Source organism: Thalassophryne amazonica, chromosome 9 (assembly GCF_902500255.1).
Source record: "Thalassophryne amazonica chromosome 9, fThaAma1.1, whole genome shotgun sequence".
Classification (NCBI taxonomy): Eukaryota; Metazoa; Chordata; class Actinopteri; order Batrachoidiformes; family Batrachoididae; genus Thalassophryne; species Thalassophryne amazonica.
The window spans coordinates 15,755,354-15,779,544 of NC_047111.1; the positions used below are offsets into that span (position 1 = coordinate 15,755,354).

General features: G+C 41.0%; 1 protein-coding gene across 2 annotated transcripts; it reads left to right on the plus strand.

Annotated features, from left to right (window-relative positions):
- The first annotated feature begins 8,460 nt into the window (after positions 1-8,460).
- On the plus strand, positions 8,461-10,376 carry LOC117516801 (ladderlectin-like). Of its 2 annotated transcripts, none has more exons than XM_034177657.1 (7): positions 8,461-8,694; positions 8,773-8,805; positions 8,889-8,933; positions 9,031-9,125; positions 9,367-9,492; positions 9,950-10,049; positions 10,283-10,376. In XM_034177657.1, exons 1-7 carry the CDS (start codon positions 8,637-8,639, stop codon positions 10,351-10,353), a joined length of 528 nt encoding a protein of 175 aa, XP_034033548.1. In that variant the 5' UTR covers positions 8,461-8,636; the 3' UTR covers positions 10,354-10,376. The 2 variants fall into 2 exon arrangements, with proteins under 2 accessions (XP_034033548.1, XP_034033549.1); XM_034177658.1 differs by having other exon boundaries at positions 9,034-9,125.
- Positions 10,377-24,191: the final 13,815 nt, after the last annotated feature.

Consider the following 24,191-nt stretch of genomic DNA (forward strand, 5'->3'; position numbering starts at 1 on the left):
AGTAACTACAGAGGCATAAAGTTGATCAGCCACAGCATGAATATATTTGAAAGAGTAGTAGAAGCTAGGCTTAGAAAACAGGTGGAAATCTTTGAGTAACAAGGTGGTTTTATGTTGAGAAAGAGCACTGCGGATGCAATGTTTGCTCTGAGAATGCTGATGGAGAAGTATATAGAAGGCCAGAAGGACTTACATTGTGTGTTTGTGGTTTTCGAGAAAGCTTATGGCAGGGTGCCAAGAGAAGAGTAGTGGTATTGTATGAGGGAGTCTACAGCCGGAGAGAAGTATGTGAGGGTGATGCAGGACATGTACAAGGATAGAGTGACAGCGGTGAGATGTGCAGTAGGAATGACTGACTCATTCAAGGTGGAGGTGTGATTATAAGGATCAGCTGAGTCCTTTCTTGTTTGAAATGGTGATGGACAGGTTGACTGATGAGATCAGACAGAGTCTCCATGGACTATGATGTTTGCAGATCGTTGTGTTTGAAAGGCTGCTTCTTAGAAAACATGACAAATTGTATTACAGCTTATATACAGTGACTCCACCTGCTGCCCTTATCCCGCTCACCAACACCAGCCCTGCTCCAGAGGTGAATCCAGCCTTTTAAAGGCCTGAGCTTCCCTGCTGGTTCCTCTTAGGACACCACAGAGATGACATTGTGATGACAATGAGAGTAGAGAGTTGGTTGAGTCTAGCCTGAAGAGATGGAGATATGCTCTGGAGAGCAGGGGAATGAAAGTCAGTAGGAGCAAGACTGAGTCCATGTGTGTGAATGAGAGGGAGCCCAGTGGAATGGTGCGGATACAAGGAGTAGAAGTAGTGAAAGTAGATGAGTTTAAATACTTGGGGTCAATGGTCCAAAGTAATGGAGAGGGTGGTAGAGAGGTGAAGAATAGAGTGCAGGCAAGGTGGAGTGGGTGGAGAAAGGTGGCAGGAGTGATTTGTGACCGATGAATATCAGCAAGAGTGAAGGGGAAAGTTTACAAGACAGTAGTGAGACCAACTATGTTGGACGGCTTAGAGACGGTGGCACTAACAAAAAGGCAGCGAAGGAAACGATTGATCTGCTGTGGCGCCCCCAATCAATCAATCAATCAATTTTTTTTATATAGCGCCAAATCACAACAAACAGTTGCCCCAAGGCGCTTTATATTGTAAGGCAAGGCCATACAATAATTATGTAAAACCCCAACGGTCAAAACGACCCCCTGTGAGCAAGCACGTGGCTACAGTGGGAAGGAAAAACTCCCTTTTAACAGGAAGAAACCTCCAGCAGAACCAGGCTCAGGGAGGGGCAGTCTTCTGCTGGGACTGGTTGGGGCTGAGGGAGAGAACCAGGAAAAAGACATGCTGTGGAGGGGAGCAGAGATCGATCACTAATGATTAAATGCAGAGTGGTGCATACAGAGCAAAAAGAGAAAGAAACAGTGCATCATGGGAACCCCCCAGCAGTCTACGTCTATAGCAGCATAACTAAGGGATGGTTCAGGGTCACCTGATCCAGCCCTAACTATAAGCTTTAGCAAAAAAGGAAAGTTTTAAGCCTAATCTTAAAAGTAGAGAGGGTGTCTGTCTCCCTGATCTGAATTGGGAGCTGGTTCCACAGGAGAGGAGCCTGAAAGCTGAAGGCTCTGCCTCCCATTCTACTCTTACAAACCCTAGGAACTACAAGTAAGCCTGCAGTCTGAGAGCGAAGCGCTCTATTGGGGTGATATGGTACTACGAGGTCCCTAAGATAAGATGGGACCTGATTATTCAAAACCTTATAAGTAAGAAGAAGAATTTTAAATTCTATTCTAGAATTAACAGGAAGCCAATGAAGAGAGGCCAATATAGGTGAGATATGCTCTCTCCTTCTAGTCCCCGTCAGTACTCTAGCTGCAGCATTTTGAATTAACTGAAGGCTTTTTAGGGAACTTTTAGGACAACCTGATAATAATGAATTACAATAGTCCAGCCTAGAGGAAATAAATGCATGAATTAGTTTTTCAGCATCACTCTGAGACAAGACCTTTCTGATTTTAGAGATATTGCGTAAATGCAAAAAAGCAGTCCTACATATTTGTTTAATATGCGCTTTGAATGACATATCCTGATCAAAAATGACTCCAAGATTTCTCACAGTATTACTAGAGGTCAGGGTAATGCCATCCAGAGTAAGGATCTGGTTAGACACCATGTTTCTAAGATTTGTGGGGCCAAGTACAATAACTTCAGTTTTATCTGAGTTTAAAAGCAGGAAATTAGAGGTCATCCATGTCTTTATGTCTGTAAGACAATCCTGCAGTTTAGCTAATTGGTGTGTGTCCTCTGGCTTCATGGATAGATAAAGCTGGGTATCATCTGCGTAACAATGAAAATTTAAGCAATACCGTCTAATAATACTGCCTAAGGGAAGCATATATAAAGTGAATAAAATTGGTCCTAGCACAGAACCTTGTGGAACTCCATAATTAACTTTAGTCTGTGAAGAAGATTCCCCATTTACATGAACAAATTGTAATCTATTAGACAAATATGATTCAAACCACCGCAGCGCAGTGCCTTTAATACCTATGGCATGCTCTAATCTCTGTAATAAAATTTTATGGTCAACAGTATCAAAAGCAGCACTGAGGTCTAACAGAACAAGCACAGAGATGAGTCCACTGTCCAAGGCCATAAGAAGATCATTTGTAACCTTCACTAATGCTGTTTCTGTACTATGATGAATTCTAAAACCTGACTGAAACTCTTCAAATAGACCATTCCTCTGCAGATGATCAGTTAGCTGTTTTACAACTACCCTTTCAAGAATTTTTGAGAGAAAAGGAAGGTTGGAGATTGGCCTATAATTAGCTAAGATAGCTGGGTCAAGTGATGGCTTTTTAAGTAATGGTTTAATTACTGCCACCTTAAAAGCCTGTGGTACATAGCCAACTAACAAAGATAGATTGATCATATTTAAGATCGAAGCATTAAATAATGGTAGGGCTTCCTTGAGCAGCCTGGTAGGAATGGGGTCTAATAAACATGTTGATGGTTTGGATGAAGTAACTAATGAAAATAACTCAGACAGAACAATCGGAGAGAAAGAGTCTAACCAAATACCGGCATCACTGAAAGCAGCCAAAGATAACGATACGTCTTTGGGATGGTTATGAGTAATTTTTTCTCTAATAGTTAAAATTTTGTTAGCAAAGAAAGTCATGAAGTCATTACTAGTTAAAGTTAATGGAATACTCAGCTCAATAGAGCTCTGACTCTTTGTCAGCCTGGCTACAGTGCTGAAAAGAAACCTGGGGTTGTTCTTATTTTCTTCAATTAGTGATGAGTAGAAAGATGTCCTAGCTTTACGGAGGGCTTTTTATAGAGCAACAGACTCTTTTTCCAGGCTAAGTGAAGATCTTCTAAATTAGTGAGACGCCATTTCCTCTCCAACTTACGGGTTATCTGCTTTAAGCTACGAGTTTGTGAGTTATACCACGGAGTCAGACACTTCTGATTTAAAGCTCTCTTTTTCAGAGGAGCTACAGCATCCAAAGTTGTCTTCAATGAGGATGTAAAACTATTGACGAGATACTCTATCTCCCTTACAGAGTTTAGGTAGCTACTCTGCACTGTGTTGTTATATGGCATTAGAGAACATAAAGAAGGAATCATATCCTTAAACCTAGTTACAGCGCTTTCTGAAAGACTTCTAGTGTAATGAAACTTATTCCCTACTGCTGGGTAGTCCATCAGAGTAAATGTAAATGTTATTAAGAAATGATCAGACAGAAGGGAGTTTTCAGGGAATACTGTTAAGTCTTCTATTTCCATACCATAAGTCAGAACAAGATCTAAGATATGATTCAAGTGGTGGGTGGACTCATTTACTTTTTGAGCAAAGCCAATAGAGTCTAATAATAGATTAAATGCAGTGTTGAGGCTGTCATTCTCAGCATCTGTGTGGATGTTAAAATCGCCCACTATAATTATCTTATCTGAGCTAAGCACTAAGTCAGACAAAAGGTCTGAAAATTCACAGAGAAACTCACAGTAACGACCAGGTGGACGATAGATAATAACAAATAAAACTGGTTTTTGGGACTTCCAATTTGGATGGACAAGACTAAGAGACAAGCTTTCAAATGAATTAAAGCTCTGTCTGGGTTTTTGATTAATTAATAAGCTGGAATGGAAGATTGCTGCTAATCCTCCGCCCCGGCCCGTGCTACGAGCATTCTGACAGTTAGTGTGACTCGGGGGTGTTGACTCATTTAAACTAACATATTCATCCTGCTGTAACCAGGTTTCTGTTAGGCAGAATAAATCAATATGTTGATCAATTATTATATCATTTACCAACAGGGACTTAGAAGAGAGAGACCTAATGTTTAATAGACCACATTTAACTGTTTTAGTCTGTGGTGCAGTTGAAGGTGCTATATTATTATTTTTTTTTTTTTGGAATTTTTATGATTAAATAGATTTTTGCTGGTTATTGGTGGTCTGGGAGCAGGCACCGTCTCTACGGGGATGGGGTAATGAGGGGATGGCAGGGGGAGAGAAGCTGCAGAGAGGTGTGTAAGACTACAACTCTGCTTCCTGGTCCCAACCCTGGATAGTCACGGTTTGGAGGATTTAAGAAAATTGGCCAGATTTCTAGAAATGAGAGCTGCTCCATCCAAAGTGGGATGGATGCCGTCTCTCCTAACAAGACCAGGTTTTCCCCAGAAGCTTTGCCAATTATCTATGAAGCCCACCTCATTTTTTGGACACCACTCAGACAGCCAGCAATTCAAGGAGAACATGCGGCTAAACATGTCACTCCCGGTCCGATTGGGGAGGGGCCCAGAGAAAACTACAGAGTCCGACATTGTTTTTGCAAAGTTACACACCGATTTAATGTTAATTTTAGTGACCTCCGATTGGCGTAACCGGGTGTCATTACTGCCGACGTGAATTACAATCTTACCAAATTTACGCTTAGCCTTAGCCAGCAGTTTCAAATTTCCTTCAATGTCGCCTGCTCTGGCCCCCGGAAGACAATTGACTATGGTTGCTGGTGTCGCTAACTTCACATTTCTCAAAACAGAGTCGCCAATAACCAGAGTTTGATCCTCGGCGGGTGTGTCGTCGAGCGGGGAAAAACGGTTAGAGATGTGAACGGGTTGACGGTGTACACGGGGCTTCTGTTTAGGGCTACGCTTCCTCCTCACAGTCACCCAGTCAGCCTGCTTTCCCGACTGCTCGGGATCTGCCAGGGGGGAACTAACGGCGGTTAAGCTACCTTGGTCTGCACCGACTACAGGGGCCTGGCTAACTGTAGAATTTTCCACGGTGCGGAGCCGAGTCTCCAATTCGCCCAGCCTGGCCTCCAAAGCTACGAATAAGCTACACTTATTACAAGTACCGTTACTGCTAAAGGAGGCCGAGGAATAACTAAACATTTCACACCCAGAGCAGAAAAGTGCGGGAGAGACAGGAGAAGCCGCCATGCTAAATCGGCTAAGAGCTAGTAGCTACGCTAAGCTAGCGGATTCCTAAAAACACGCAAAGTGAATAATGTGTAAATAATTTATAGGTGATTCAGCAGAAGGAGTGCTTTAGTTAAGGCACGTAAAGATTACACTGGGAAACAAATCGTAATCTAGATAACTAGATCAATCTAACTGCGCAGAGTAAACAGCTAACAGATACAGAAAAACACCGCTGTGCTCCGGAACAGGAAGTGATACAATACCGCAGTGAGAGCCAATGGGAGCAGCCAGAAGAAGAAGAAGATTTTATTGTTGTTTTCGTGTTTTTGGAGTGTGCACAACAGGTATCGGGTGATTTTGAAGGTATTTCAACAGACATCCTCACAGTAACTTAGATTTGGTCAAACTCGTGAGCAGGACAGAGGACACAATGATCTGTGGTCCAGAATGTGTCTCGTCCTCCCCAGAACAGAAACACATTGTGATCTTTGTTTATGTAAAGTTTCCAGCACGTTTTGTTCCAGAATGACATCGAGAAACATATTTTCATCAACTCTTTCTATTCTGACTTTGACTATGAACACTTGTTCTTGAGAATTTACACTATAATGTCCAAACAACTGTGTGTGTGTGTGTGTGTGTGTGTGTGTGTGTGTGTGTGTGTGTGTGTGTGTGTGTGTGTGTGTGTGTGTGTGTGTGTGTGTGTGTGTGTGTGTGTGTGTGTGTGTGTGTGTGTGTGTTTTCTCTCTTGACAATAAATTAAGTTTGTCTGATTATCAGCAGTGATGTCGTTTTATCTCGTCTGTGGGTCAAAGGTCAGCTCTGTTTCCCAGCATTCCTCTGTCTGTAACTCAGAACCGTAATCCAGCAGGAAGCTCAGACGGGAAACAGCGGCTCTGAATCCGCGGTCAGACTTTTTATGACGACGTCCCGTCAGCTGTGAGTGACACTGACAATCAGAGCTGCTGTGTTCCTGTAAGACCAAACACACCCAGAGGGATGAGGTCACGACCTTTTACTCAAGTCAAATGCTGACCTCTGGTGACCTCTCCAGGATCCCTGTCAGGGTCAAGTGCTGATCCACTGTTCCACAACCTGGACACAATCAGAATTCATTTGACACAATTGGACAATCAGAGCAACATTTTATTATTGTTAAGATTATTATTAACTTATGATTATTATTATTATCATTAACTTATTATTGTTGTTATTGATATTATTATTATTATTAACTTATTATGTTCAGACGCACACAAATGTTTGGACTGAAAAGCCACAAATGAACCTGGACGGAGGACAAAAGGAAATATTGAAGCTGTGTGAATCACATGCAGTTGTGGTCCGAAGTTTACATCCAGTCGTCACGGTAACTTTGGGCTTTTAATGATGTCTTTGATCTGTTCTTTTGTCAGGGTGGAACGACTGAACATTAAACATCACTAATGACTAAAAACTAGAACTGGCTGCACAAGGTTGAATTTATTTTGGATCGTCAACGAACAACATGGGTTCTTTAATTATTTATTATTACCGAACCCACTGTTATTTACAGAATATGTATTCAAACGGCTTGTAACACCAGAAAACACACGTTTCATAGTATTTACATTAAATTTCCATCTGATGCAGGAAAACACTTCAGTTTGCGTGATCGTGTTGATTTCTTTTTAAAAAAGATTAATATTTTTCAAAAAAATATCAAACATCTAAACATTTGTTTGCTTGTATTTAGTTCTTAAAACTAAAATAAATAGTTTGAAGACTAAACCTCAGTTGAACGATGTCTCTGAAACTCTGAACCTTTTTTTTAAAGTTGGGATATAAAAGTTGTTTTATAACTTCCAAGCAAAGAAATAAATCCCAAACTAATCTCACGTGTTTATAGTTTTATTGATTCTTTGATAGAAATAAGATAAAAAGATTTATTGATTTTTGTAGATAAAACTTAGAAGGATGATGGGAACAATTTGGATGAAAGACACGCCCACAGATTCCCAGCATTTGGTGATCATTAATCAGGAATTTGTCAGCGTCCTACAAAGAATAACAATAAGAATTATAATAATAATGTGCATGATGATACTAATGATAATAATAATGATATTAATGATGACAATAATAATAATGATACTAGTGATGATACTGATGATAATATTTATTTGTTGGGTTTTTGTGTGTAAAAGTCAGCAAACTTTCATATCTTCAAACTCAAGAACCTTAAAACTCTCAGGAGTGACATTTTTAATCAATAACACTGAGAGGTCAAAGGTCTGCATGCCCAAAACACATTAATTAATTAATTTTTTTTTAATTACGCCTTTCTGACTTTTATAATTGACTTTTTTTGCTGAATTGTGTCAAATAGGAAAAATACATGACAACCTGAAATGTTCACATCAACCACTAGATGGTGAGAAAATCTGCTCAAATGTGTGACAAGGACTCAACTGATAATTCATATGAGAAATTAAATTTTGATGAAAATAAAATAAAGAACTTACAGTTGTGTCTGTTGACCTTTTGGACAATTTACGAGTCTAAATCCATGAAGACAAAATGACGTTTAAACAGATTGTTCTTCTTTTATTTCATTTTATTTCCTTCTACTTGTTGTGACATCAATGCGTCACATTCATGTTTTGCTCTAATGCGACTGTTTTTTTTTTATGAATGTGAAAATAAAGATTTCAGCAAGAAGACCAGATGATTTAGTGTTTGTCTGTGTAAAGTGTCCTAAAGTGTCTCAGTGGGTTTTTCTTCTTGATCCAGTCTGTTGGGCTGCAAAGTGACTGTCAGTGGAACAAATGAAGACTCGTGATTCCTGTCATCTGCTGAGAAACGAACATAAAGCAGTAAAAAGCCATAAAAGCTGAGTGAAGGCGAAGCAGGATGATGCTGGTGCACGTCCCCTTTGAATTGTGTTGACCCCTGAACCATCTGGTCAAACAGCAAAGCAGCGAGCTCAGGAAACTGCTCAGAGCCGAAAAAAACAGTGACGTGTCATTTCTCAGCACAACTCAAGGTTCAGCTGTTTGTTTGTGGGTGTGGTCACGTGATCCAGGTGAGTGGGCGTGGCTCAGGTGTATAAAGAGCAGCAGCTCAGTCTGGACTCATCACTGAGACACCTGAGGACATCATCACTGAGACACACCTGCCTCCATCTCCTCCACACAGGAACACATCATCATGGTCACCATGACGACCGCCGCCTTCCTCTGCCTCCTCCTGGGCGCCGCCTTTGCAGGTCTGATTCCTGAACACGTCAGTCGGTGCACAAATACAATATGACACGACTGTGACAGTGTTGTGATTTTGTCTGCAGCTCCTGCTGAAGATAAAGACCTGAAGGTCGCCGGTGAGTGTTTTTGATTTCATGCATGCAGACGAGGAAATGAAGAACATTAATCTGACATCAGCACTGCTCTGATTGGTCCACAGAAACACCAGCCGAGGCCCCGACCAATCAATCGCCTGATGCAGCAGGTCGAGATCCAACATTTTTATATTTACATCCATTTTTAATTTGATCTACACTGAAAAAAATAAAAACAATCATGATTCCGTGTCCTCTGCGTCTTTGCAGTTCTCATGAACTTCTGCCCGAACGGTTGGTTCAGTTACGGATCTCGCTGCTTCCTGTTCGTCAGCAGTTACAAGAACTGGTACAGTGCCGAGGTACGACCACTGTCACGTGACCTCAATGTGCACGTTAAGTCTGTCAGAATGAGGATCCACGGCTGTAGGCTGTAACCATGGTGATGATCTGGATGGATCTGTGATCTGCACAAAGATTCAGCTGCATGAATCTTTTATTTTGAAAAGTCAGGAAGGAAGTCATTCCAAGAAACTCCAGAAGGTCTGTTTCCAGAAATGTTGACCAAAAAGTGAGTCTTGGGTTTCTTTCTCTGTCCTCCAGGAGCACTGCAGTACCCTGGGCGGCCAGCTGGCGTCAGTGCAGAACAGCAGAGAGTACATCTTCCTGCAGCAGCTGACACAGGGCCACCAGAGGACCATGGCCTGGCTGGGAGGCTTCAACCTGCAGGTCTGAACACAGCACAGCGCCACCTACAGGCACTGACACCATCAGGGAGGAAAAAAGAGATTCGATGAATCAGGACTTTATGCTGCGTTGCAAATGGGAAGTCGTTAATTCTGAGTCTGTTTCCAACTTCTGATCTAAATTCTTTCATGTGCATCTGCTCCAAAAAACATGAGATTTGTGGCTTGCTGCTGGACTGACAGCAACACCAAGATCCTCAAGTGGATCCAACTTGTGGATCTACAGCCAGAAATAAAATGGAACAAGGTGAAATCCAGATTGAAAAGATGTTCCTGCTGGTTCCTCTCAGGGGGGAATTCCCCTTCAGCTGAGCTGGTAGAGTCTTGGTCTAAAGTCCGAGCAGTCTGGGGTTCAAACCCAACCGTGGTCATAAAGATATGAGTCAAAGTTGAAAGTGTGAATCAAAGGAGGGTCTCATGAGCTCTGGTTTGTCTTTCAGAACAAGTGGATGTGGATCGACCGACAGGGTTTTTACTACACCACCTGGTTTAGTTCATCCTCTATCACCAACGCTGCCTGTACCTTCCTGCGCTCCACCTGTAAGTCCATTTTCTGTCTTCACAACTATATCAGAAGAGTTTGTATGTTGAAGCTTTGAACCATGATTCAGTTGGAAATGAATCAAACGTCTGTAATGTGTCGAATATCAACAACAAAACTCCAAGTGAAACATTATGAACCAACATTCATTTGTTGACCACAGAAACATTTTTCTTGATGATTTCTTACTCTGAAACATTGACAAATTCAAACTTTGACTTTTGTTTTTCAGCTAATGGCGGTAACACCAACTGTTATTCTACTCAGAGCTTCATCTGCGCCAAGAACCCGTTCGGTTGTTAACGTCTGACTCAAGATCAGTTTCTGGCACCAGCTTTAAGTCATGTGACTTCTATCCACTGTTTATTGGAGAAAAATCATCTTCGGCTTCTTTTCTACTGTGAAGTTTGTTAAGTCAAATCTTTGGAGAATCTTTTTGATGATAAAAACAAAATCTATGAAAGTGTTTGTACAAAGACATGTATGTGATTCTGAACTGTGTAAAATAAAGTCGACTTTGTTTATAAAGTCTGAAGTTTTTCATTGAAAAGACAAAAGTGTCAATATATAAAGATTAAAAATGAGTCATTGAGGAATTCATGTAAATTCATGTAAAAAAAGTGAATTGATTGACACTATAAACACATATCCCACTTTATATACAACGTGAATAGACATATATATTAACAAACTATATACAATCCTTAACATTTCTAACAACATTTCACACCCATTCTCTTCCATATACAGTGCCCTCTAACATGATCGGAACACTTGGTGTTTCACACATTTAAATTGCTATTTCAAATACAAAACATAAAAAATTCTAAAATTATCTTCCTTAAACTCAAACTGAAAGCAAATCTCTACAAGTTGATATAAATGAATTAAAATATAAAAGCCAAGATGATGGGTTGCATAAGTAATGGAACACTTTGGTATAATTCCTGTAAATAACCAGTTGCAAAGGAGGATTTTCTTAAAAAGAAGTCCTGAAAATTCAGCCACAATTTCCCAGGAAGTACATCTGAAATGCAAGCCTAGATCTGATGTTTTGGTGAAAGAAAATCTTTCTCTATATACATCATCAAGTTGTTTAACTGGTGATACAAAATGCAAAACATACACAATGCAAAATTTCTCCATTCACAGCCAGAGAAGCCTATAAGTTCTTCTGGGTTGTCTTGGTGGCTTTCCTCACTCTTCTTTTTCTTGCACAGTCACTCAGTTGTTGTGAACTCTCTACTCCACACACAATTACCATAGAGTGCCATACTGTTTGTATTTCTTCATGATTGATGTAAATAAAGTCCAAGACATATTCAGTGACTTGGAAATGTTCATGTATCCATCCCCTGAATTGTCTGAAGAAAACTAGCAAAAAAATGGATTATTTAAAGGTATTTAAACTTCCTATTACTTATGCAACCCATCATGTAGGCTTTTAAATTTTTAATGTATATCAAGTTGTAGAGATTTGCTTTCAGTTTGAGTTTAAGGAAGATAATTTTGAAAAAAATTTTTTTTTTGTATTTGAAATGGCATAAACAAATAGAAATGTGTGAAATACTAAGTGTTCCAATATTTTTGGAGGGCACTGTACCACTTTAGAAAAATTATTAATATGTGTACTCTGTTTTAGCTCCAACTCAGCCAGATACAGTGTGCAGCCAGTACACTGGGAGACACAACCCAGTCTCACGGCAAGTCGTGATTCAGCAGCATGAAATATACATTAATCTATTGCTTTGTGATATTGTGACGAAAAGCGCCTCATTTTTGTCATGGCAGCACAAAGTCATTCTCATTCATTCTGTGATGGCTGCACAAAATTAAAAGTGAAGCGGGGGGGGGGGGGGTTGGGGTTGGTTATGGTTCGGGTTGGGGGTAGGAGTAGGGTTAGTAATATCAATCAATCAACTTCAATCAACTTTTTTCTTATATAGCGCCAAATCACAACAAACAGTTGCCCCAAGGCGCTCCATATTGTAAGGCAAGGCCATACAATAATTATGAAAAACCCCAACGGTCAAAACGACCCCCTATGAGCAAGCACCTGGCAACAGTGGGAAGGAAAAACTCCCTTTTAACAGGAAGAAACCTCCAGCAGAACCAGCCTCAGGGAGGGGCAGTCTTCTGCTGAGACTGGTTGGGGCTGAGGGAAAAAAACAGGAAAAAGACATGCCGTGAAGGGGGGCAGAGATCGATCACTAATGATTAAATGCAGAGTGATGCATACGGAGCAAAAAGAGAAAGAAACAGTGCATCATGGGAACCCCCCCACAATCTACGTCTAAAGCAGCATAACCAAGGGATGGTCCAGGGTCACCCGATCCAGCCCTAACTATAAGCCTTAGCGAAAAGGAAAGTTTTAAGCCTAATCTTAAAAGTAGAGAGGGTATCTGTCTCCCTGATCTGAATTGGGAGCTGGTTCCACAGGAGAGGAGCCTGAAAGCTGAAGGCTCTGCCTCCCATTCTACTCTTACAAACCCTAGGAACTACAAGTAAGCCCGCAGTCTGAGAGCGAAGCGCTCTAATGGGGTAATATGGTACTACGAGGTCCCTAAGATAAGATGGGACCTGATTATTCAAAACCTTATAAGTAAGAAGAAGAATTTTAAATTCTATTCTAGAATTAACAGGAAGCCAATGAAGAGAGGCCAACACGGGTGAGATATGCTCTCTCCTGCTAGTCCCCGTCAGTACTCTAGCTGCAGCATTCTGAACCAACTGAAGGCTTTTTAGGGAACTTTTAGGACAACCTGATAATAATGAATTACAATAGTCCAGCCTAGAGGAAATAAATGCATGAATTAGTTTTTCAGCATCACTCTGAGACAAGACCTTTCTGACTTTAGAGATATTGCGTAAATGCAAAAGGCAGTCCTACATATTTGTTTAATATGCGCTTTGAATGACATATCCTGATCAAAAATGACTCCAACATTTCTCACAGTATTACTAGAGATCAGGGAAATGCCATCCAGAGTAACGATCTGGTTAGACACCATGCTTCTAAGATTTGTGGGGCCAAGTACAATAACTTCAGTTTTATCTGAGTTTAAAAGCAGGAAATTAGAGGTCATCCATGTCTTATGTCTGTAAGACAATCCTGCAGTTTAGCTAATTGGTGTGTATCCTCTGGCTTCATGGATAGATAAAGCTGGGTATCATCTGCGTAACAATGAAAATTTAAGCAATACCGTCTAATAATACTGCCTAAGGGAAGCATGTATAAAGTGAATAAAATTGGTCCTAGCACAGAACCTTGTGGAACTCCATAATTAACTTTAGTCTGTGAAGAAGATTCCCCATTTACATGAACAAACTGTAATCTATTAGACAAATATGATTCAAACCACCGCAGCGCAGTGCCTTTAATACCTATGACATGCTCTAATCTCTGTAATAAAATTTTATGGTCAACAGTATCAAAAGCAGCACTGAGGTCCAACAGAACAAGCACAGAGATAAGTCCACTGTCCGAAGCCATAAGAAGATCATTTGTAACCTTCACTAATGCTGTTTCTGTACTATGATGAATTCTAAAACCTGACTGAAACTCTTCAAATAGACCATTCCTCTGCAGGTGATCAGTTAACTGTTTTACAACTACCCTCTCAAGAATCTTTGAGAGAAAAGGAAGGTTGGAAATTGGCCTATAATTAGCTAAGATAGCTGGGTCAAGTGATGGCTTTTTAAGTAATGGTTTAATTACTGCCACCTTAAAGGCCTGTGGTACATAACCAACTAACAAAGATAGATTGATCATATTTAAGATTGAAGTATTAAATAATGGTAGGACTTCCTTGAGCAGCCTGGCAGGAATGGGGTCCAATAAACATGCTGATGGTTTGGACGAAGCAACCAATGAAAATAACTCAGACAGAACAACCAGAGAGAAAGAGTCTAACCAAATACCGGCATCACTGAAAGCAGCCAAAGATAATGATACATCTTTGGGATGGTTATGAGTAATTTTTTCTCTAATAGTCAAAATTTTGTTAGCAAAGAAAGTCATGAAGTCATTACTAGTTAAAGTTAATGGAATACTCAGCTCAACAGAGCTCTGACTCTTTGTCAGCCTAGCTACAGTGCTGAAAAGAAACCAGAGGTTATTCTTATTTTCTTCAATTAGTGATGAGTAGAAAGATGTCCTAGCTTTACGGGGGGCTTTTTTATAGAGCAACAAACTCTTTTTCCAGGCTAAGTGAAGATCTTCTAAGTTAGTGAGACGCCATTTCCTCTCCAACTTACGGGTTATCTGCTTTAAGCTACGAGTTTGTGAGTTATACCACGGAGTCAGACACTTCTGATTTAAAGCTCTCTTTTTCAGAGGAGCTACAGCATCCAAAGTTGTCTTCAAAGAGGATGTAAAACTATTGACGAGATACTCTAACTCCCTTACAGAGTTTAGGTAGCTACTCTGCTCTGTGTTGGTATATGACATTAGAGAACATAACGAAGGAATCATATCCTTAAACCTAGTTACAGCGCTTTCTGAAAGACTTCTAGTGTAATGAAACTTATTCCCCACTGCAGGGTAGTCCATCAGGGTAAATGTAAATATTACTAAAAAATGATCAGACAGAAGGGAGTTTTCAGGGAATACTGTTAAATCTTCTATTTCCATACCATAAGTCAGAACAAGATCTAAGATATGATTAAAGTGGTGGGTGGACTCATTTACTTTTTGAGCAAAGCTGATAGAGTCTAATAATAGATTAAATGCAGTGTTGAGGCTGTCATTCTCAGCATCTGTGTGGATATTAAAATCGCCCACTATAATTATCTTATCTGAGCTAAGCACTAAGCCAGACAAAAGGTCTGAAAATTCACAGAGAAACTCACAGTAACGACCAGGTGGACGATAGATAATAACAAATAAAACTGGTTTTTGGGACTTCCAATTTGGATGGACAAGACTAAGAGACAAGCTTTCAAATGAATTAAAGCTCTGTCTAGGTTTTTGATTAATTAATAAGCTGGAATGGAAGATTGCTGCTAATCCTCCGCCACGGCCCGTGCTACGAGCATTCTGACAGTTAGTGTGACTCGGGGGTGTTGACTCATTTAAACTAACATATTCATCCTGCTGTAACCAGGTTTCTGTTAAAATTTAACTAATTTCATGACGGGAGCCTGAAAAAACTGTGAGACTGGGCTGTGTAGACATACTGTGTGTGCAAGAGACCAAGTGGAAGGGAAGTAAGAGCAGGAGCATAGGCAGTGGGTTCAAGTTGTTGTGTCATGGTGAGGATAGGAAGAGAAATGGTGCTGGAGTCATTTTAAAGGAAGAGTATGTGTTGGAGGTTAAGCGAGTGTCTGACAGGGTGAGGAGTGTGAAGTTAGAAACTGAAGGGATGATGATGAATATCATCAGTGCATATGCCCCACAGACAGGTTGTGAGATGAAGGAGAAAGAAGATTTCTGGAGTGAGTGAGATGAGGTGGTGGAGAGTGAACCCAAGCATGAAAGAGTGGTGATAGGAGCGGACTTCAATGGGCATGTTGGTGAAGGGAACAGAGGTGATGAGGAAGTAATGGGTAGATATGGTATCAAGGACAGGAATGTGGAAGGACAGATGGTAGATGATTTTGCAAAATGGATGGAAATGGCTGTGGTGAACACCTACTTTAGGAAAACGGAGCAGCACAGGGTTCTGCCCCAATCGGAACAAAGTATGCACGGCTCAACCCCCAGCCAAACCTGCATGCCACGTTTTGAGCAGGTCAGCCCAGCAATTGCTGAGAGGCAGACCAGAAACGCCACATGACAGACAGACACACAGATGCGTATTCTAAGATATTACTATTTATTCCTGAACTGCTTAATTGTTTGAATTAAGATATGTGTATTCTAATCACTCAGGAGTAAGACTTACATCAGTCTCCCACTGCAGATTCTTGGCCCCAATTTGCATCTCAATTGCACGAATGAAAAAAAGGGTCGGATTTATTCTGCTAATATTGCTGACTACACCAGAGTACAAAAGAGTTCTCTGATTAGCATTATGCACATAGTCCATAACATCCATGCAGTACGTCCGTGCAGCGGCAGCTCCTGAAAATTACTTTTTTGGTGGGGGAGGGCTCCACTAGATGGCAGCACACAACAGAAAGATTACCCTTCTAGCTACATAAGTTCAGGTGGAAAGCTATGGAAGAAAGTTGAAGACTGAAAGATTCACAAGCAAAATGTTAATATAAATCCTAATAAAAATGATGTGACCCCACAATAAACTAACCCACTTATTCATTTATATTAATCAATTTTCAATTTCAATTTCTTTTCATTTATATAATATATATATAAATCACAACAGAGTTGCCTCAAGGCGCTTCACACACGTAAGGTCTAACCTTACTAACCCCCAGAGCAACAGTGGTAAGGAAAAACTCCCTCTGAGGAAGAAACCTCAAGCAGACCAGACTCAAAGGAGTGACCCTCTGCTTGGGCCATGCTACAAACATAAATTACAGAAACAATCCACAAACAATTCACAGACAAATATACAAGAAATGCTATTGGCGCACGGGACAGGAGGATCGCCAACACGAATACAACTCCCATCTCTGGATGGAGCTGCACCTGAAACAGAGAGAAAAAACAGAATCAGGCATCAGAAACACAAAAAATACTGTATAATTTGCCAGCATTAAACAACAAGAAAAACAGAGAAATACTAAGGTGATCGCCGGCCACTAGCCCTAAACGTCTCTAAAAGACCCAGAATTTAGGTAAAGTTGAGGCCGCGGCTTGCTCCAATTACTAATAAATGAATTAAAAGAGTAAAAAGCGTAAAACAAAACTGTACCAGTATGCTAGCCATATGAAAGGGAAAACAAGTGCGTCTTAAGTCTGGACTTGAAAATCTCCACAGAATCTGACTGTTTTATTGACGCAAGGGAGATCATTCCACAGAACAGGGGCATGATAAGAGAAAGCTCTGTGACCCGTAGACTTCTTATTCACCTTAGGGACACAAAGTAGTCCTGCACTCTGAGAACACAAAGCCGGGGCCGGTACGTAAGGTTAATTAGGTCAGCTAGGTAGGGAGGTGTCCGTCCATGAATAATTTTATAGGTTAGTAGCAGAACCTTAAAATCTGATCTCACTGGGGCAGGAAGCCAGTGAAGGGATGCCAAAATGGGTGTAATGTGGTTGTACTTTCTGCTTCGTGTCAAAAGTCTGGCTGCACCATTTTGAACCAATTGGAGAGCCCTAATGCTAGACTGCGGTAAACCAGAAAATAGAACATTGCAGTAGTCCAATCTAGAAGAGATAAATGCATGGATCAGGGTCTCAGCATCAGCCATAGACAGGGTGGGATGAATCTTCGCAGGTGGAAGAAAGCAGTCCTAGTAATATTTCTAATGTGGAGGCCAAAGGACAATGAAGGATCAAAAATTACCCCAAGGTTCCTCACTTTGTCAGTGTGATGTATGACACACGAGCCGAGGCTGAGCGTTAACTGGTCAAATTGATGCCGATGTCTCACTGGACCAAGAACCATCATTTCAGTCTTATCAGTGTTTAAAAGTAGAAAGTTTCTAGACATCCAACTTCTCACTGCTGCAAGGCAATCTTCTAAGGATTTTATGTGAACGAGATTACCAGCAGTTATCGGCATGTATAACTGAGTATCATCTGCATAGCAGTGAAAGGTAATCCCAAAATGCTGCAATATGTGCCCAAGGGTGCTATGTAAAGGGAGAAAAGCAGGAGGCCTAAGACAGCCCCTGTGGAACCCCAAATTTCATGTCACTAAGGTTAGAGGTAGTGTTACTCTACAAAACACAGTGAGAACAACTGGTCAAGAATGACGTCAGCCATGAAAGGGCAAGGTTGTGCTTTTTGTTGACATTACAAGTTTTGTCAGCATGCCTAGTGAGATACTATCAAATTCTTTATCCATCCATCCATCCATCCATTTTCTTCCGCTTTATCCGGAGTCGGGTCGCGGGGGCAGCAGCTCAAGCAAAGAAATTCTGTCCATAAAAATAATGAACAGAACCAGTGACAAAGGAAAGGTGGTTGTCCATGCATAAGTGTTGCCACTGTGTCGAACAAGAACTTTGAGTTATGCTTGTTTTGTTGATCAAATCAGAGTAGTAGGTCCGCTTTGTAGCCAATAATGCATGCTTATAGTCTAAGATAGCATCACGCCACGCAAGGTGAAATACTTCTAATTTTGAACAACGCCAAAATGACTTGCTTTATGCTTGAGGTCATGCAGATAATCATTGAACCAAGGTGACTGTGATTTGGGGGAGCGTGGTTTTAACACAGGTGGTGCAATCATGTTGAGTGTAGTTTTGAGCACTGAGTTTAAACTATCCACAAGTCTGTCTACTGACTGGGTATTTGTCAAATGTGAAGCTAAGACATCAGGCAGTCTAGCTTCAAGTTCACTCTTAGTTGAGGAGTTGATGCATCGCCATAATGATATACAACCCCTGGCAAAAATTATGGAATCACCGGCCTCGGAGGATGTTCATTCAGTTGTTTAATTTTGTAGAAAAAAAGCAGATCACAGACATGACACAAAACTAAAGTCATTTCAAATGGCAACTTTCTGGCTTTAAGAAACACTATAAGAAATCAAGAAAAAAGATTGTGGCAGTCAGTAATGGTTACTTTTTTAGACCAAGCAGAGGAAAAAAATATGGAATCACTCAATTCTGAGGAAAAAATTATGGAATCACCCTGTAAATTTTCATCCCCAAAACTAACACCTGCATCATATCAGATCTGCTCGTTAGTCTGCATCTAAAAAGGAGTGAACACACCTTGGAGAGCTGTTGCACCAAGTGGACTGACATGAATCATGGCTCCAACACGAGAAATGTCAATTGAAACAAAGGAGAGGATTATCAAACTCTTAAAAGAGAGTAAATCATCACGCAATGTTGCAAAAGATGTTGGTTGTTCACAGTCAGTTGTGTCTAAACTCTGGACCAAATACAAACAACATGGGAAGGTTGTTAAAGGCAAACATACTGGTAGACCAAGGAAGACATCAAAGCATCAAGACAGAAAACTTAAAGCAATATGTCTCAGAAATCAAAAAATGTACAACAAAACAAATGAGGAACGAATGGGAGGAAACTGGAGTCAACGTCTGTGACCGAACTGTAAGAAACTGCCTAAAGGAAATGGGATTTACATACAGAAAAGCTAAAAGAAAGGCATCATTAACACCTAAACAGAAAAAAACAAGGTTACAATGGGCTAAGGAAAAGCAATTGTGGACTGAGGATGACTGGATGAAAGTCATATTCAGTGATTAATCTTGAATCTGCATTGGGCAAGGTGATGATGCTGGAACTTTTGTTTGGTGCCTTTCCAATGAGATTTATAAAGATGACTGCCTGAAGAGAACATGTAAATTTCCACAGTCATTGATGATATGGGGCTGCATGTCAGGTAAAGGCACTGGGGAGATGGCTGTCATTACATCATCAATAAATGCACAAGTTTATGTTGATATTTTGGACAATTGAAAGGATGTTTGGGGATGACGAAATCATTTTTCAAGATGATAATGCATCTTGGCCATAGAGCAAAACTGCAAAAACATTCCTTGCAAAAAGACACATAGGGTCAATGTCATGGCATAGGGTCAATGTCAATGAGCAGATCTGATTTGACGCAGGTGTTAATTTGGGGGATGAAAATTTACAGGGTGATTCCATAATTTTTTCCTCAGAATTGAGTGATTCCATATTTTTTTCCTCTGCTTGGTCTAAAAAAGTAACCGTTACTGACTGCCACAATCTTTTTTTTCTTGATTTCTTATAGTGTTTCTTAAAGCCAGAAAGTTGCCATTTGAAATGACTTTAGTTTTGTGTCATGTCTGTGATCTGCTTTTTCTACAAAATTAAACAACTGAATGAACATCCTCTGAGGCCGGTGATTCCATAATTTTTGCCAGGGTTGTATAAGGTTGTTGTTCCACTAAACATGGCAGCGAAACTGTAAACTTAATAGTGAGTGATCAGACACCACTGATGTAAGAGGCATGATGTCAATATTTGTGACAGCAATACCACGTGCGAGAACCAGATCCAGGGTCTCTAATCACCTGCTCCGTGGCCTGCTGTAAATTCTTAATGTTACCCTCCCTGTAGAGCTCTATCTATGTTTGCAGACAAGATGGCGGTGCCTTCCCCAGTAGGGTGGAGGCCGTCCGGGCATCAGCAAACCACGGCGGCCCCAGAACGAAGGCCAGTTATCAATAAAGCTAAAGCCTTGCTGTCTACAAAACTGCACTAGCCACCTATTTAACGATGTCAGCCTGCTAAACGCCTCATCAGTACCCCGGGAGGGGAGGGGAGGGGACCAGAGACTATTAATCAATGCTGACACATCTTTCTGGCAAGGTCACAAGTCCTCTCTATGTCCATTTTTGTGACCTCTGAGTGCTTCATTCTGATATCATTGGTGCCAACGTGAATAACTATGTGACTATATCTCATGTCATGTTCCTTTGTCTGTCTTCCCTTCTGCAGCATCAGCACCTAAGTTGAGATGCAATGTCGGGAGCTCTGGCCCCAGGAATACATTTAACGTCAGCCGGCATCTGTAACCTGACTTTGCGGGTGATAGAATCCCCTCTCACTAAAGTCCGGTGTTTCAGCCTGGAGACAGGAGTGGAAGTCACCTGTGGGCTCAGAGAATTCACATCTGGCAAATCAAGGGGGGAGAACCGATTCACAGTTCGCACTGGCAAGTGTGATCGGGGTGCCACAACCGGGCACCAAGCCCTACGGGGCTTCCTCTGCCTAGCCACAGTCCGAAAGCCGTCCTCCACAGTCAGCGTTTCTAAGCTGATGCTAATGGGCTCACTAGCCAGCCCAACACTAACCTCATCTGGAGTGCCCGTAACATCTAACTCCACTGCACTAAGAAGCTGCTCTAACTTATGGACATGGCTCTCTAAAAGAGAGCCACCCTATCTTCCAACATCACGCAGGATTTACGGAGGGTTGTAAAAGCTAAAGCTAACCGCTAGCGAATGCTAACCACTAGCAAATGCTAACTGCTAGCGATTCACAACAGGACTGTTGTTAAATAACGTTCAGAGTAGACACAATTAATAACCAGAAGAGTGCTAAACAGAAATAAAAGAAGCGTATACAACCGTGTGAAGTTCAGAGTAGCGTCACAGTAATAAACAATCCGTCAGAAGCAAGTTGTCGGATCTGTGAGTCAATGGCCCAAATCTGAAATATGCATGTTCGTTGCACCCCCCTGGTCACCAAGGTTTGATGGTTTCATGATGTTTCCTGGTCCATCTGGGATAACATTTCCACTTGTTGTCATTGGCACAACCCAGCAAGGATATATTTGCCGAGCACTTTTTGTTCGGGTACCCCCCTTCTTTTAGGCAAAATTTTAGGTAACACGCTATTGGCTCTGTGCTTCCCCAAAACCCACCTGACCATGGTGACCCGGGAGTTACAATGAACTCCTTAACGAGAGCCCTTTTGAGATTGGGCCCACTGACTATAGCTGGACATTCTGTGTAAGTGTAACCTGGGTGGTAAATCTTCGGTTTCCTATCTCCCTATCTTGATGTATTTGTTACATAAGCATTCACATTGTGTATGTATTTTCAGGTGCTTATTTCTTTTATTTGCTTCTCATGATTGGGTTTTATTTAGTTCTTCTTGGGTGTCCATTCTTTTCTCTTCTTTGTGCGCTTATTTAATTTCCTCCCTTGTGCCTCCTCTGTTCTGGTTTTATGTCCACACCTGTCCCTCGTTAGTTATGTTTTGTATTTAAGTCACTCCAGTTCACTCCCTCATTGTGGGTCATTTACTTCCATCCCTTTTACATAATTCAGTTCTAGTATATGTCTTTCCAGCTGAGTCTTGTTAGCTTTTTCCTGTCACTCACCTCTTCTTCCCTGTGTTTGTGAGTATTGTTGTCTCTTTTGGACAATTGTCTTTCTTTTGACAGAGGTGTCAAATCCAGCTTCAGAAATTAAAAGTCCAGCCACATATTTGTCCATGTTCCCAATAAACCAGCTAGCTGTATTCATTCAGCTCTTCAGCAGGTGGATGAGCTAATTATTGAGATCACTGTTTTAGGTGCACAGGTAGAAGCAACACATGGGAGGGTTTTTTCTTTCTTAAGCTGGATTTGACACCTCTGCTTTTGGATTCACACCTTTTTGTCTTCATCTTGTTGTTGAAGGATCTTGGAGTTTCACTTAATTGTTGACCTTGACCTTGACCTTGATTGTTTGTCACATTATCAATTGAAGAATTTTGGACTTGTCCATTAGCTGAGATTCTGTCTCGTTCACTAAAGACACTGTCTGCATTGTTTGGTGAAGAAGAGGTGAAGAAGAGAGTGCAGGCAGGGTGGAGTGGGTGGAGAAAGGTGACAGGAGTGATTTTGACTGAAGAATATCAGCAACAGTGAAGGAGAAACTTTACAAGACAGTAGTGAGACCAGCTATATTGGACAGCTTAGACGATGGCACTAACAAAAAGGGAGCGATGGAAACGAATGATGTGCTGTGGCGCCCCCTAATGGGAGCAGCCAGAAGAAGAAGAAGAAGAGGAAGAAGATTTTATTGTTGTTTAGCCTGATCCCGTCAGATCTCAGAAGCTAAGCAGAGCAGGATCTGGTTAGTACTTGGATGGGAGACCTCTTTGGAACACCAGCAGCTGTGGTGTTCTCCACATAAAACTGGAGTTACGTCAGGAAGGGCATCCGGCGTAAAACTTGTGCCATTTACCAATGCGGATGTGGCTGTGTCCACTGTGGCGACCCCGAACAAAAACCGGGAGCAGCTGAATGACCAACAACAGTGAGGAAATGGATACGACACACTGCGATTATCATTGCAGCATTACGGGTGTATTATGAATGCATCGCGCACTTGTTGCGCGTGCACGGCATCTGCATTGCGATCAAAAGAAGTGCACTCGGGCCTTTGGCATCACTATTCACACCAACAATACAGCCTCTGGAGCAATTGCTGGACTTGGACAAGTTGATTGGAGTAAACAAGCAGTGAACAGGGTGAGTGGTGACATCAGAGGATCACGTCAGAGCGCAGCTCGTCTGAACGATTATAACAAGAAGTTAATTAATTAAATAATTACCTTTTTAGATGGCTCAAAATGCTTTTTGCAGCTTGCGTATCTGATTTGTATCCGCCGCAAATCAGATGCAAAGCAGACGTAATAACAACGCTTTATTCATGGCCAATCTGTATGCAGTCGCTACAACTTATTTTAGTTCGTGATGTGGACATGATGGGCACGCAAAATATCTGTTTTACACGCTGTCCCAGTCCGCTGCCAAGCCGCAAATCCCTGTCAGTTACGATATTAGCAGATGATGGCGAATATACAGTGCATAGATTGAGTATGTTTGTGTATGTATTGAGCAGTGTTGCCACAGTTACTTTGAAAAAGTAATTCAATTACTGATTACTGATTACTCTTGAAAAGTAACTTAGTTACTTTACTGATTAATCAATTGGAAAAGTAACTAAGTTAGACTAGTACTTTTTTAGTTACTTTCCCAGCTGCGACAACAACCCTCTGCCACCTCAACATGACAATGATACTGTTTGCCAAAACTCACTTTATAGTCACCCTTTCTGACTTCAATGAAAATAAATACTTGATTTATAAAAAGTAAAATAAACACCTCTTTCTTGACCTCATATTTAACTGTTGACGGCACTGTAACAGTAAAACTTGCCATTTCTAACCTACATTGTTTAAATGAAATATTAAATTAATTCTAACATTTTTCTAACATTTAAATTCTCTCTAAACATTTTACTTGTCGAAAATTATTGTTTAAGTAGATAGTAGTTGTAGTAAAAAAAAACGGCTTCAAAAGTGGACCTTTAATCTAGGGGTGTTGTGGGGGGCACATTCTTGCACCACGCCCCATTCATCTGGATTCGCCCCTGCTTTGGCGTTTGAGCACAAAGAATGGATAACATTCTAAATTTATCAATCAATCAATCAATTTTTTTTATGCAGAAAACATGACCAGATTTACAGGTAAGAAGTTTTATTGCGTTTAACATCATGTGGTCCTCAGAAAGAGAGTTTAGGTGCATTGAGTGGAAAATAGTGTTAGTTGTTGACGCGTCACGGAG

Excerpts from the sequence above, each read along its gene's own strand:
- LOC117516801 (XM_034177657.1), top strand. The coding sequence starts at position 8,637 with ATGGTCACCATGACGACCGCCGCCTTCCTCTGCCTCCTCCTGGGCGCC. Across the intron at positions 8,934-9,030 it reads TCAATCGCCTGATGCAGCAG|CAGTTCTCATGAACTTCTGC; the intron begins GTCGAGATCCAA and ends TCTGCGTCTTTG. Across the intron at positions 9,493-9,949 it reads TGGGAGGCTTCAACCTGCAG|AACAAGTGGATGTGGATCGA; the intron begins GTCTGAACACAG and ends TTTGTCTTTCAG.